This window comes from Agelaius phoeniceus, chromosome 15, assembly GCF_051311805.1.
Source record: "Agelaius phoeniceus isolate bAgePho1 chromosome 15, bAgePho1.hap1, whole genome shotgun sequence".
NCBI lineage: Eukaryota > Metazoa > Chordata > Aves > Passeriformes > Icteridae > Agelaius > Agelaius phoeniceus.
Genome location: NC_135279.1, coordinates 8,221,327 through 8,236,195, shown reverse-complemented (window position 1 = coordinate 8,236,195; position 14,869 = coordinate 8,221,327). Strand labels below are relative to the sequence as shown.

Here is a 14,869-nt window from a genome sequence, read left to right as displayed (position 1 = left end):
AAACCTCCAGGGCTGGGGATGGGAAAGAGCCTGGAGACACCACAAGGGAACCCAGGCAGGGGTTGGTGCAGACCAGGAGCAGGCAACAGGCTGCCCCTTCCTCCAAGCACAGACCCAGGGCAAGCCTCTGGATTGAGGACATCTCATCTCACATCTCTCCAGGAAAAAAAAACCCACACCTTAAACCCCACAAAACACAACTCCTAGGGGGTCTTTCATAAGTCAGACTCCAGCCCTACCCAACACCATAATTACAGAATAATTCCACTCACTAGCACCTCTCACATGTGGAAGGGCTGCCCCACAGGAGGCTGCACAGACCCCATCCCTGCACTGCTGCAGCCAGACAGACACCAGGGATGAGGTGAGAGGGAGCAAAGGCAGGCAAAACAGGCAGGGTGGCTGTGAGCAGACCTCTGTAGGGGACAGACTTAGCAGACACCAGCCCCTCATAGAGGCATTCCTTCCCTGCACCACACTCAACACCAGCAGTGCCCTTTCCACTCCCCTCTGCTCATCAGGGCCAGAAGAGAGCAGAGCTCTGTTTTGTCACACAATGAGCCACACTCCAAGCTGCAGCAGCCCACAGTGCTGTGTTTACCCAGCACAGCAGCCTGCCCTGCTCCTACACATTGCATTTCCCAGGGCAAAGCCACAGCTTTGGCTGTTTCCTAAGTCACAGACGTGCTGAGGGAGCATATGAGTGCACTGGATAACAAAACCACAGCTTCTCACACATGGGGTGAGTGCTTTGAAGCAGCACATAAGACCTGCAAGGGAGGTTTCTGCTTCCTCCTTCAGCACTTCCAAAATTCCTAAGGTATCTGACAGGAGCAGTCCTAGCAGTGTCACTGGAGTATTTGTTACCCTTTCTGAAATGAATGTGTTTTCTTCTAAATGGACAGACCTTACTGTCCCAAATCATCCCCACAGAATAGTGCCAGCATCCAAAATGCTCTAGAAAGCCAGCATGGAAAGGGACACTCAGGGAGTGCTGGTCCCAACTCTCCTTCAGCAGTGGAAGATACAAATGGAAAAAGTGCCTACCCAATTTCAGACCATCCAGGAATACTTCAAAGAGGAGTGGCTAACCAGAGGACACAGGTGGCTTAGGAAAGACCCCAGGGTCATCACAAGGTCATTCATGACTCCAAAGCCAGGGCCAGCTGACAGTGACAGAGCCTGCAGAGCAAGCAGTGGTGGAGGGGGGTGAGCTGTGGGTCCCAGTGTGGTTCCCACTGCTCACAGCTCCACACTGATCACTCACTACTCACTGCTGGGGGACCCCTCCAGAGGGAATTCAGTGTGCACAAGCAGCTCCTGCAAACACCCCCACAGTGCAGGTGAACCTGAGCCCTTGGCTCTATCACTGCTGTGCAGTGCAAAAAACCCAAGTTGCACCCCCCAGCTGGTGCTGAAGGTGTGATTTTAAACCATCCCCTTGCAGGGAGTGACCCCCCGTGCAGCTGGAAGGGGATCACACACTCTGTGATCACACAAGGGATCCTTGGGAATCTGGGCTGGCCAGACTGAAGGCAAAGGGAGAGCTGCTCTTTGCCTGACCCTCTGCCCCCGGGGACTCGTCAGGGGGAGGGGACAGGCGGCTGCCAGGCTGTCACCCAGCCCAGGGCAGCCACATGATGGGTGAGCTGATTACTGTTTAACTCACACACTGAGGGATTACACGGCCCAGAGAATTCCTGCATGGAAACATGAGCAGCCCTGCACCACCACCTTCCCACTCAGATGACCTCTAAGGATCAGAGGGTTTTTCCAAGGGTTTTTCTTTATTAAACTCTTCATCAGGAACAAGCACCACAAGTTGCCCTCACACACAGCTGCTTCTGAGCAGCGTTTGCTCCTCTGCCTCACCATGCAGCCAGTACCAGCTGCAGGGTTCAGCACCCCAGAAAACACAAATGCTCCCCACCTTAGCTCACCACACTGATAAAGCCACCATGGGGAGTGTCACATCTCACACCTAAGGTTTTCTCCCCACCTCCATCACAGAAGGGAAAAAAGCTTCACTAACGACAAGCTGCATTCTGCTTCCAGCAAAATGAATTAAACTAGGTCTAATCTCAAGGCCTTTAAAAGGAAGAAACAAGGCCCAGACCACAAGCAAATGAACGTGAAACAGGGAAAAAACCCCTGAACCTCATTTATGTTGGAGCTCAGGGGCAGTAAAAACCATTCCCTGGGGTGTACAATCATTTTCTTTGTATTTGTCAGTTCCTATCCTGAAAATGAGGGCAAAGAAGGGAATGAAGCTCAGGAGTTTCTGACCACACCAATTTTACTAGAATGACTTAAATAAGCTGTTCACTCCCCTCCTCCAGGACTGACCTAGCTTTCTTTGGCATTTTTTTGCTGACCCATCTGGGCACAGCCTTTGAAGGGCACCTGCTCCAAGGATCAGGTGATCAGAGCAGGAATTTTGTCCTCTTCTTCCTTTCTGTCATTACCAAAACACACTTGGCTGCAGCAACTCACTCCGTTAAAAAGCTGGGCTGCTAAAACACACTGGGATCAAGAGAACAACAGTGTTATTTCAGGCAGCAGAAAAAAGTGCCATGGGAGATTAAACATCTGTGACTGCCAAATCAGTATCGGCAGGACTGAGCCTTGAAACTACAACTCCTGTGCCAGCAACTTCTTTGATGTGCACCATGAACATTTAGGGCACTGAACACGTGCTCAGTGGTAATGCTTTCATGATCCAAGGTCTTGTTAGGGGGAAAAAAAACTAACACATAAAGCAGTGAGCCAAACTCCACAGTAACCTCACAGTGCCCCACATGCTATCTACTCACCCCTCAGGAATTAGTCAAGGGTGGCCAGCATCACCCACCAAGTAGAGCAGACTGCAGACTCATCTGTGCCCCTTCTCCCTCAAGGAAACCCTCTGCAGCCTGTGCTGCAGCTCCTGACAGAGACACAGCCACACTGTCTGGTGTCACAAGCAGTACCTGTAAACATGGCACAGAAATAAGGGCTGCAGGCTGCCAGCACCACCCGGTGAGCTTCCATCTCCACGGTCTCGGCCACAATCACCACATCGCACAGGAGCCGCTTGCTGGGGAAACACCAGAGAACACAAAGATCATCTCAGAACTCCCTGAGGAGTCAGGGTGAAAGCTACATCACCACAGCCCCAAGAGAATGAAAGACCCACCATTACAGACACAGCACCTGAGCTTCTGCCAAATCCCAGGGGAAGGGTCTCTAATGCTTCAGTACCAACTCCTATCACTGTTTGCCTACACAGCAAAGCCTGAGTCCTCCTGAGGCTGCAGCCCTGCCTGTGCTTCTGCTTTCCCCAGGGGAAAAAAAACCTGGAAGCCAAATGAGGCATACATGCTGCTCAAAGAACAAAGGACAAGCAGCTCCTTCACCTCTCAAACAAGCAGGGCTTGGAGGAGGCACAAAAGAGCTTAAAGATTTGGGCACTACCTGGAGCCAGGCTCTAGCAGATCTGTAAGACAAGAAATAGCCATGCAAGGGAACACCAGCATCACTTCTGTCTTTCCACGGGGAAAAGGTGGAGTGGAAAATGAAGTGATTTCTGTACTTCCTTCCATGCTTGTCACAAAGGAAAGTGGCCACCAAAATATGTCCTGGCACTGGTAGGTGCAGAGGCTGCCTCAGCTATCTGCCAGAGCAGAGGTATCAATCACTGGAGTTTATCCATGGGCCTGAGGACTTCATTTACCTCATGAATTAGTCTGGGATTAAGAGTCACTGGGATAAAGAACGGGGTTCCAGACAGAAACCAAAAACAAAACCCTTGTAAGCTCCCCCACTGACTCATTGTAGAGCTTTGGAAAAGTCACTTCATTAAGGAGTGACCTTTTCTGCTCGCCCCACGTCTGTCCTTTGAGGATTCATTAGTTAATGTTTGCACAGAGCTTCGCAGATGCTGACAGCAAGAAGTGCTCAGCCTCCCAATAAGTTGGTTTAAGATGCTTAAGCATACAAATGCAAACTAAGGGTGTTCTTTTCAAATGTCAAGCCCAAAAAAGGATCAGTCCTGTAAATCTAGATGTTGCCTTCTCTTTGGAAATACTTATCTCCACACTGAACTTTGTCTTTAGGAAACTGCATTATCAAATAAACATACACAGAGTTTCTAATGGATCAGCTATGTCTCTTCTTCCCCACATATTGAAATATGTGAAAAAACAGCTGTGAAATGGAGGGTTATGGTTGGAATACAGAAGAAAGTGGGAACTGGCAGTCTGTACCCTACATCCTTTCCAGTTTGGAAGGGGAAGGGCAATGAGGACTTCTTTAAGAGCCGCTTAATGGAAGCTTCCTCATTTCTTCTAGCTTATGTAAAAGGTGCTCTGCTCAATTCCATTTTGGGCTGTAGTAATCTAAAGCACCACTCATAAAATTAATTTCATCTACATTTGCCAACTAAAAGCCTAAGGGACATGGTTTAGTGGTGGCCTTGGCAGTGGTGGGTTAAGGGTTGGACTCAATGATCTCAGAGGTCTTTTCCACCTAAACAATCCATGATTCTATATAGTATATAGGTTAAAAGTTTAGCATGATTTTTCTAGACCCTCTGAATAAGTTTTCTGGATGCATGCAAAGGGAGAAACTATTATTCAAGGCATCTATTAATCTACTGATTGCTGAGAGCTTAACAGATCCCAGGCTCAGTGCACATTCAAGAGATGTGAAAACTGTACATTCCACAACAGCAACAGGAGCCAACAAAAAAACAACAGTACCCAGAAGATGAAAACATCATGCAGGTGCTTAATGGCAGCTTTCATTCTTCTTTATTTTATCTATTCAGTATTGCCCAAGATACCTAACCACAGGCACTAAGAAACATTGTCTGTCTCCAGTTATTCCCACTCTGCTTCAATTAACAAAGGAATAATAGTAGCACAATAGATTTCTGAATATAACTGCACCAAACTTTAGCTTCAGATCCTTTGCTTTCAGTACAAAGAAAGGACCAGAAGGATGCCAGTTAAAAGTAAAAAAAAAAAAAAAATTACAACATACCCTGCTTCATATAATAGTTACAATATTTCCATTTTGTTCCTATGCAACAGAGAATTGCTGTCAGATCTCTGTAGAAGGAAACATTTCCAATCCTTCTCCACACTAGAGAAGTGTGTATTAGGAAACTACTTAATCCATGGAGAGTTAGCTATTAGAGCATCTTCTGATTACTTGGAGTGTGCAGAAGAGCAGAGGGTGTTACCTGCTTTCATCACATCCCCTCAACAGTTAGGGAGCACGCACATTCATGTGTGTGACACACACACTTTACATAAGAATTCTTTTTAAAACTAGAAGGGTGAAAAGTCTGATGAATTAGTCAGAGAAATGCTCACTGAACTTCTGTCTTGTTAGTGGGATAACAGGCACCAAGAAACAATTGAGGCTGAACCACTGCCACCACCTTGCTGATGTGATGACAGCAGTTTTCAAGGCTGTGTTCACAGATTTTTTTTTCAGCCTCTGTTCTCCCTGTACCCACACAGCTGTGTAAAGACCAAGGTGTTCTCTTTTAACTAATATGAGGATTTTTCAATTTGCAAGAAGAGAGCTGACATTCTTACTGAGTACTTGCTTTTTTCCACCACTTACTTTGGAGTGCTGAGCCCAGACTGAGTGATGCTGCTAGTTAAAGAGACTAAGAACAGTACACTAATAATCTTCGGTCTGTAATTATGTGTAGGTGTCTTAATGTCTGTAATGTTCTTTTATTGGGTTTCAGACCCTTATCTCAGTTAAGGACATAGTTTACAGCTGAATTTGCTGTAAGTAATGGAAAAGACTAAATGAATTATCATCTATAAATGAAGGCCATGGCTCAGATAATGTTTTTGGGAAGACAGAGGTCTGAGACTGGGGAGAGCAGCCCACCACAAAAGGACTATATTTTAGCTTCCTATTTGTGATTAATCCTCCACATGCAACCATTAGCTGTAATAAAAATGGCACAGACTATTTTCTACATCTCTCAATCAGCACAATTCTGCTAAACCAGAGAGGGTGCCCAGTAAGTCAAAAGTAAGTGTACCTCCGTAATTCATTCATGACCTTGAAAGCCTTTCTCATGTGAGAGGGATTGACTGTCACTGTCCTCTGGTCCTTTTCATCTTCAGCTGCCTCAGAGGAACGGGAACTCTGCTTAATGCTAAAAACAGGGACAAAAAAAGGAGCAGAAAGTTTGATTCAATGGCACTTGAAAAAACAAGCGTCCTAAAACTGCAGCACAGGGTATTAAGCATGGAGCTACTCACAAGTCAGTCATCAGTTTAGGTTCTCCACATGAAGCACATCAAAAAATGCAGCTACCTCTGCATGGATGTTGAAAGCCAACTCAGCCCACATTTCAGCCAGCAGGGAAGAAAAGAAAGAAGTGCCAAACACCTGAGGACAAAGCCCAGTCTTACAGGCTTCAGGCCAGGAAAGCAGTATAAGTTGAAATTCAAGCCAGAACATAATTGCCTCACTGTACAGAAATGGACTTCAACACTGGGAACTACAAGAGTACCATGGATTTTTTTAACATTCATACCGAGAAAAAGAAGTTTAGCCTTCAATGTCCCGTCTGAAAAAGGCAAGCACACAATACATGACTTGTATCTTCTTTAGAGGCAAGTAGAAAAGGGCTATTAAATCTCCCTGCACAGCTTTCAAAGCTTTACTGAAGCTGCTTTCCATTTCAGAAATAGTCTATTTATTGCCACTGAAACATATGGAATGAATTATTAAACCTTCCTAGCAGAAGCACCAGCTCCATAGGTAATGTCAAAGCAGAGGCACTCAGCTCTGTGCTGTGTTTAACCAGGCCAACAGGTGCCTAAGGCACACACGTGGCCTCATTACTTTGTTGGGAGCACTGGCTCTTTACACACAACTGACAGCAGGTCAATATCTCCACCTCCCTGATCTGAGAGCCTGTGAAACCACTCAGAGCTAAAGGCTCCCACCTGAGAAAGGAGCAGCACTTTGAGGCAGGTTCATGGCTCACCCCTCAAACCTGGCAGCAAAGGCAAACAAGACACGTCAAGGAGGGCTGTCCTTGTCTAAAGCCAACTCCAAGAGAATGGCAGCTCTCAGGAGGCAGCCCCATGTGCCTGACTGGAGACCTTCTCAGAGCTTTTCCTTCCAAGGGACAGTCTCCTCCACCTTTGTCCCCTCCTCCCTACCAGCTTTCTTAGTTGGGCTGACATGATAAAATAGGCTTAATTGGGGTAACCCAGCATTCTGGACAACCCAGCATCCTGGCCCTCTGGTGACTAGAAGGTGATGTCTGCAGAAGGGCACAGAGCAGGGAAGTGTGGAAGGATCCTTCCCACAACACCCTGTCAGCTCCTGTCAAGGTGTGCATGTATGCATGCACATGTATCTCTATACACAAGCTCACTTACACACACTGACTTTCCCTTTGAAAACCACATCATTCACCATTTACAGCCCCTGGCAGTGTGAAGCCCTGGCTAGCATTACACCCTGCCTGCTCCTGAGCAGTGGCTGTCAGCACCACCGTGTCCCCTGACAGCACACAAAGCTCTCTGCCCCAGCAGCCTTTGGTGGGCTGCACTCTCCTTCCTGCAGCAGCAAGAGGCTGAGCAGCAGCCAAGCTGCACACAGCTCAGATCCAGCCTGCATACTGAGCAGCCTCCAGCTTTGTGCCTGACACAAAGGTTGATGCCAAAAACCAGCCAAGTCCAATGCTTTCACTTTGCTGAGCGAGTGAAATATTTTCAGCCATAAGTGAAGCCACAAGGCAGAGCAGAACATCACTCAGCACATGTCCCAGGGAGGGAGACAACTTCCCAGAGTCCGTTACACTCATCATCCAATTAGCTTAGTGTGGCTGGGTTAAAAGAAGAAAAATCAGAAAGAATTCCTCGTGTTAAATGTTCAGTATTCAAGGGACTGGTACCAGGCAACGACACAAACAGCTTTTCTATCCCTGAGGAACACTGAACTCATTCTGTGCCACACAAACTGCCAGAGGTGCTCATGGCCATGGAGCTGTGCTGGCCCTTGGCTCTTCCCCAGCCCTGCACACTGCAGTGAAGAAGCTCCCTTGCTCCAGGGACACAGCCAAATCCAGCTGAGCCTCAGTGCTGGGTCTGTCAAAAGCCTTCATTGAAACTTTAGGCCAGGTGACCACAGTTTTCATCACCCCAGCATAAACCTGTGATTTTTAAACAGCTAAACCTGCCCATGTGGCACCATTGAGGCAAGAAGGGAAAAAAGGGCTCTGAAAGTGCAAGTGACTTCATGGAGCTTTCAGGCTCCAAAGCTGGAACACGTACAGGAAGTAAGCAGAGTAAACAAAAAAGAAAAAAAATTAAAAAGAAAGTGAAACCAAAAGGAGCATCAGGGAGAGCTATTCCCATTGCTCCCAGGGCAGGAGAGCTGGATCACCACAGGACACTGCCCTGGGCAGCCTCACAGACACCTCAGGGACCCAAAACCCAACCATGCACACAGAAACCATGGGGGCTCTTTAATAAGAGCAAGCGCACTGCTGAGATTTGTTTATTAGCTCTCCAGTGCCAGAAACCAAAGATGTTCAAACTTTTCTGCTGGCAAAAGATACAGTTCAAAGAACACAGCAAGTTTCACTGAACACCAAAGTAAATGTCAGGTCAAATGTCAAGCTTTTATAAAGCCTCAACTGCACCAACATTTGTCTGTGTATTTTAAAAGCAAAAAAACTTGCTTCAGGATTTTGGAAGAAGATCAATCAGCTCTTCCTAAAAAGCAGGAAAGATAAGTTTTCAAAAATCATCCTAAGAGACACCCTCAGCTTAATTAAAAGGGGCAGATTTCAGAATTTACCAAAGAGAAAATACTGCAGATTGTCTGGTTGAAAACTTATTTCAAAAAAGATCAAGATATGCTATTTAAAGTTTTTTCCAAGTGACTCATATCAAAAAAACAAATTTGAAGAATTAATGGCTTAGAGCCTTTAACTCATCTCTAAGACTGATTCAGCTACCATAGAATTGTGTTCCAGTAAGAGACAGAGGATGATTTTATCTGGGAGAGATATTTTACACTTCCATGCACATACTCTCAGAGATCACTGACACATTTCCAACATAAAAATGCAAGAACCTGGATGCTCCAAGCAAATGCACCCTGACAGAAAGCAAAAGCTGCCCCTGAGAAGACCAAACCATTACATTTCACAGCCTTTTCTGAGATTTGTCCCCCCACAAGGCTAAGAATTATTACATTTATTACACTGTTGTTATTTTAATGGATTAAAGCAAAGGAGGAATAGGGTTCTCTGATCAAAGACACCAGCCAAGACCAACTGGAGGTGCTAGAGCCCCTGCTCCCCATGACCACGGGGACATTGTCCCCACGTTTGCCAAGCTGATGTCCAACTACAGCAGCAGGACTCGTGAGCAGCTGCCAGGAGCAATTTGTTCTATTCCTGGGCTATCCGAGGCCGTGCACTCAGTGAATGGACAAATGATTTAATTTCCCTGGGCCAGATGAACATCCTCTTTACAGGCACAGCAGGATGCTCCTAAAATGAGCAGAGAGGCTCTTAGTTTCAGACAGTGCCAGCCCCGCTGCCCCCTCCTGCGTGGCCTTTCAATGATGTCCCCAAGTAGAACAAATGAACCCCTATTTGAGAGTCCCCAATTAAGCCAGTGAAGCTAATCACCAGCCTGTTGACACCGTGTTCCTCCTCTCCAGGACCCCCTAGCAGAGCTGGGCTCAGGTTGCCAGGGTTCCCAGCCCAGCTCCTGCCCCAGTGTGGCCACCCTCAGCTGACAGGAAGGTGTTTGAAAAGCCCATACCCCACTGCTCTGCTGCCCACATGTACCAACTGTAAAGTTGGGTTGCCTTAGTTACCAGCAATAATTACAGATGTCTTTGTAGATTATGTGAAAGAATAAAAGCCTTCCTTTTAGAGATAAACTGTCCCCTGGCAAGATTATTGCCGTGCAGAGAGCTGGTAAACCCCAGGAACAAAAATCCCAGCTCTGCCAAATCCAGTTCTAACACTGGCTTTATGGGAGCCAGGAGCTCACCCTGAAGGAAGGGCAGATCTCAAATGCAGTCTCCTTCAGAGCACAGAAGGGCAAGGTTCTGCTCATGTTTCGGGGAGAACAGCCTCCAGGCTCAGCTCCCAGCCCAACATGAACACCACAGAGCCCCCCTCTCCCACTGGGGATGGCACACCAGACATGGCCAGGCCAGCCTCATCCCACTGTGCATCCCTGGAGGGTCCCTGGGAACTGCTCTCCTCTCCTGCCTCAGCACCACAGGCTGAGCTCTGCTCTCCTGGTTGGTCCCCAACACTGCAGAGCTTCAGCACCACAACCAAAGAGACCCAGCCAGGCTCAGAGTCCTGCACGGGCAATCCAGCACCTCTGGAGCAGCTTCATACCCCTGGATTCACTTAAAAGTGCCTGCTAACCATGAATTTCCAAAGCCTGTGGAGCTTCTTTGGGGGATATGTAAGAATCATCACCAGGAAATGTTAATCTACATTTCTGAGAGGTTTGGCATCACTCTGGTCTAAAAACCTGACAGATGCCCAATAGCAGTTAGTAGTCTTCAAAACCTTAATACCTGTGCAAAAATCAACAGAGACCAAAATTAGTCTTAGTTTTACTCTAAGCACAATGAAAAATCATTTTACTTTAACTGGCCTGATTCTCTGTTTAGAATCAGCACCCCAAATCACAGGACAAATACATTATGCCCAATAGTTTTATTCCTCTAGTCAGGCAGACACAGTAAGGAAAACATGTCTATGTAATGGCATAATTATAAAAATCTCAATTTCTGAATTTGTATTTAGGTACATACAAAGGTATTAAAAAATTGTGACTGAAGGGATCCACATACTGAACTGGGTTTTGAGAGGATTTCAGAGAAATGCATTTTCATTAAAACATATGGGAGGCAGTGTAATGCAAAGGATTATTTTTCTTTTAATAGCAATATTATTTTCCTATTTTGTTGATTTTTTTCAGTGCCTAGATCAACATGGAGACATTAGCTTAGGAAAACACACAACTGGCATACAGCAGATCCCTAAAAGAGTATTCATATCAAAGAAGACCTCAGGGGGAAAGAAGACTTTGGGAACTAGTGAGAAGAAAAGTCCTTGCTGACACTAATGGAAACAACACAAAATAACTCAAATATGACAATACCATTTGCTTTCAAAGACAAGTATTGTATTTCTCAGATACCACAGACTACCTTCATTTAAATATAAAACCACAGGTGTTTTAATATTTTAACAAAAATTAGCATTCCAGAGGGTTTTTTCCTATTCAAACTCTTGCAAATTCAGAATCAGGGTATCATGCCTAACTGCAAGCCTTATGCAATTTCTCCATAAAATAGAAGTACCATCATTTTACTATGAGCACAGTAAAAGAAAAGCAGGATTCTGAAATATTTTATTGCCACATGTGAATGTTTCAGGTTAAATCTCCCTTGCCCTCAGGTGCTTCTGCTCATGTGCAATGACATGGGCACATGATACCACTGAGTGTCCTGGGTGTGCAAGTTAACAGGATATTTGAGTCTGGGCAGGCTCAGGACCAGAGTCAGAGGTGAAGTGAGCACCAACAACACGGATCCTCACCGACCACAAAAAGGGAAAATGCAATAATATTAAAAACCAGGGGGAACTCCGCCAGAATGAAAGCCACCAAGTGTAAAATTTGAGGAGCAATCTGCCCAACACAGATCTGAGTTTAAATGGGGGGCAAAAGCACAGCACCAAGCACAGACTGAGCCCACCAAGCTCATTTCTGAGCACCTCCTCCCAGGACTTGCTCTGAGCAGCCAAAGCAGCCCCAGCACAGCCTCACACACTGTGCCCTTTTAACCAGAAAGCAGGTGAATATTTCCAGCTTTTCTTGCCAAGAGTCAAACCCCGCATCATTACTGCCCACAACCAGTTCAGGATTGCCTTCCTCTTCCCAAAAACTAGAAATGAAAGCAGCAATTTGGGTAATCATTCCTCACTTCCAGAGGCAGAGAACATGCTGATGGGGATAGTCATTCATGCCCTAAAAACAGATGGTCTGGAAAAAACAGGATAAGGTAAAACAGTCCAGGTATTTTCCCAGAGGCTTTTTCACCACTGTATCCCCAGAAAAAGGCCTCCAGTCAAAATGAGACCATCGCTGGTAGCCATCAAAAAAAAAAGTAACAAACAACTGTGCCAAGGATGAGCCCAGCCTGGGGTATCAAAACAGCTCTGTTCCATTTCCTCAAACACAGGCTCATTTATAAAAATAAAGAGAAAAAAAAATAAAAACAAACAAGAAAAGGAAATCTCATTCCATGAGCTGGCATCTAGCGTGACAAACTAAGATTTCAAGGCACTTGAAATTAATTAATGTTTGGATTAATATTCAGAGGTGACTGTTCACACCATTAGGGGAAGCAGAAGCCCTGCAATGAGAAACGTGGCAGGATGAAAGGTTTTGCACATTAAATACACAAACAATTGCAACCCTTGAGTCACAGAAGGGTAGAAAGCTGCCCTTTGGAGCTTGGAAAACAACTCCTACAGGCTGCTGTGAATGTTTTCCCTCAACAGAAGGAAAATTTCCTGAATTTGGGGGTTGACTCCAGCTTAATTTTCTAATGTATCATATTTAAACAAAACTCCTGTCAAGCCCTGACATTTAGTCCTACCAGCAGGTCAAGCCCCCTCTCTGTTCCCCCACTCCCTGCAAGGTCGCCAGCACAAAAGGAAGCACTCAGCATATCCTGTTCTTAAAAAAATATTGTAAAAAACCCAGAGCAGTTTAACGTTTCATTTGAAGAAGCACAAGTAGCTTCTGGTGTGCAAAAGGCACCTGACAGAGGGGAGCAATGAGGGCAGAGCCAAAACACTGAACATCTCTGGCATTCACGAGGTCCCTGCGCAGAATAATATCTTTTATGGGTTCAGTGGACATTAGGTCGACTCTGTAAACACTTCTTCACCCGGGTTTTGGAGCAAAATAGCTGCCTGGCAGGAAATAAAGTCTACACGGCCCGGCTACCGTGCGAGGGAGGCGCGGGATGCCCTGCACTGCCCGAGCACCGCACAGCGCCCGGCAGGAAAACCGACCCCAAAGCACCCACGGGCGTCGGGGATTTTCACTCGTGACTCAGAAAAGCAGCGAATATCAGCGACTCTGTCCTGAGCGGAATGCCGAAGTCGGCTGCCTGATGTTGCAGGCGCAGGCAGGGCACACACACCAGCCCAGCACGTTGTGCCGGCGGGGCAGCTACCTACCCCCCTACCCCCCTGTCCTGCATCCTACCCCCCTGTCCCGCATCCCACCCCTCTGTTCGGCATCCCACCCCTCTGTCCTGCATCCCACCCCTCTGTCCGGCACCCTTCCTCCTTGCCCGGCATCCCACCCCCCTGTCCTGCATCCCAGCCCCTGCCCCGCACCTCCATTTTAGCGAACACCCCCGACCTGCGTCCCTCACGTCCTTAATTCCATCCCAAGCGCATCGCACGGAAGCCCCCCGGCTGCTCGGCAAGGGGCTCCGCCGCTGTCACCATGACATTGCAACATCCCCGGGGCTGGCGGGCTCCCGCGGCAGGAGGCGTTCATCCCCGCCGGGGTCCCCGCAGCCGCGCCCCGCATTCCTGCGCACAGCCCCGGGCAGGGCATCCCCATCCCGCAGCGCTCCGGGCGGACACAAAGGCTGCCTGCCGGCGGTACCCACCTCTCCTCCTCCATTGTGCGGGGCGGCGGCGGGGCCGGCTCAGCGCCCCGGGCCCGGCATGGCTGCGAGCGGCCGCCCCCGCCGCGGAGCCGCTTCCTGCGGGAGCGGAGCGCTGAGCGCTGCGTGCCGGGCGCGCCCCGCCGCTCCGCACCGACTGCCGCCGCTCCGCCGCCGCCGCGCAGCCCCCTCCCCTCCGCGGCGGGGCTTGCGAGCGTCTCCGGGCAACGGCAGCACCGCCCCGCACCGCCCTCCGCACCCCGGGCTCGGCACGGCCCCGCTGCCGCAGCGGAGTCGGTCAGGGGCAGCCCCGGGCCGGGCCGGCCCGAGCGGGACCCACCGGCACCGGCAGCGCCGGCCCCGCGGGGCAGCCCCCGGGCCCCGCATCCGTCCCCTGCCGGGACTTGTCCTTCGGGTGGCCCAAAGCGCTCCAGTCCCTGCGATCCACGGACTGGACCGGAGATTCAGAGGCTGAGCATCCCCAGTGCCGAGGTCGAGCCCGCGCACAGGGCAGCGCAGGAGAGGAGCAGGGGGGGTGAGGAAGGAGGGAGTCCCAGCCCCCCGAAGTCTCCCCACTCCCACAGCAGAAAGCAGGATCTCGCCTTCAGTTCCACAATTTATCAAAGCCTTCCTGTCCTTTATGCAATCTATCAGGCCAAAAGGATTTGTTATAGATAGACCCTGCATAGGCAACATGGGTCCTTCTCAACTGCAGGTGCTATTTAGCCTAAAGCACTGAACTAAATTACATTTGTCATTTTTATTCCAATTGATACAAATGCACAGAGTTCTGCATAAATCTTTTTCTAAAAGAATTTTTCAGTTGTATTCTGCACCAGTGAGGCCTTAGAGGTTAATTGCATTAAAGACAAGAAACATTTGCCTTCTTCATTACTCATCCACTCACAAAATGTTCTTGTGCAAGAGGAAGAGATAACTGGAAGTATCAAGAGATTTCTCTTTGAAGATGCCATTTCATCTCTTTTATAAATAAAATTACCTCGCTCTTGTATGTTTCTCCTGAAGCCATGTCCTCAGCCCAAGTCTCATACATCTTTTTAAAACCTATCAGCAATGATGAACAGATGCTATTGTGCCTTCCAGAGGAGGGTTTCAAAAGCTTGTTGAGAATCTTAATGACTCATCACCCTAATTGTTG

General features: G+C 47.9%; 1 protein-coding gene across 3 annotated transcripts in view; it reads right to left on the bottom strand.

Annotated features, from left to right (window-relative positions):
• KLHL3 (kelch like family member 3) overlaps positions 1 to 13,921 on the bottom strand; it is a 44,779-nt gene extending 30,858 nt beyond the window's left edge. Inside the window, exons 1-3 of one of the 3 annotated variants that reach the window (XM_054643022.2) lie at positions 13,714 to 13,921; positions 6,050 to 6,166; positions 2,970 to 3,076 (exon numbers count right to left, since the gene is read on the bottom strand). In XM_054643022.2, the coding sequence (XP_054498997.1) occupies positions 2,970 to 3,076; positions 6,050 to 6,166; positions 13,714 to 13,727 (238 nt within the window). In that variant the 5' untranslated portion in view covers positions 13,728 to 13,921. The remainder of the gene's footprint in view (positions 1 to 2,969; positions 3,077 to 6,049; positions 6,167 to 13,713) is intronic. The other 2 variants (XM_077186557.1, XM_077186558.1) reach the window with 2 other exon arrangements.
• Between the last annotated feature and the right edge of the window lie 948 nt (positions 13,922 to 14,869).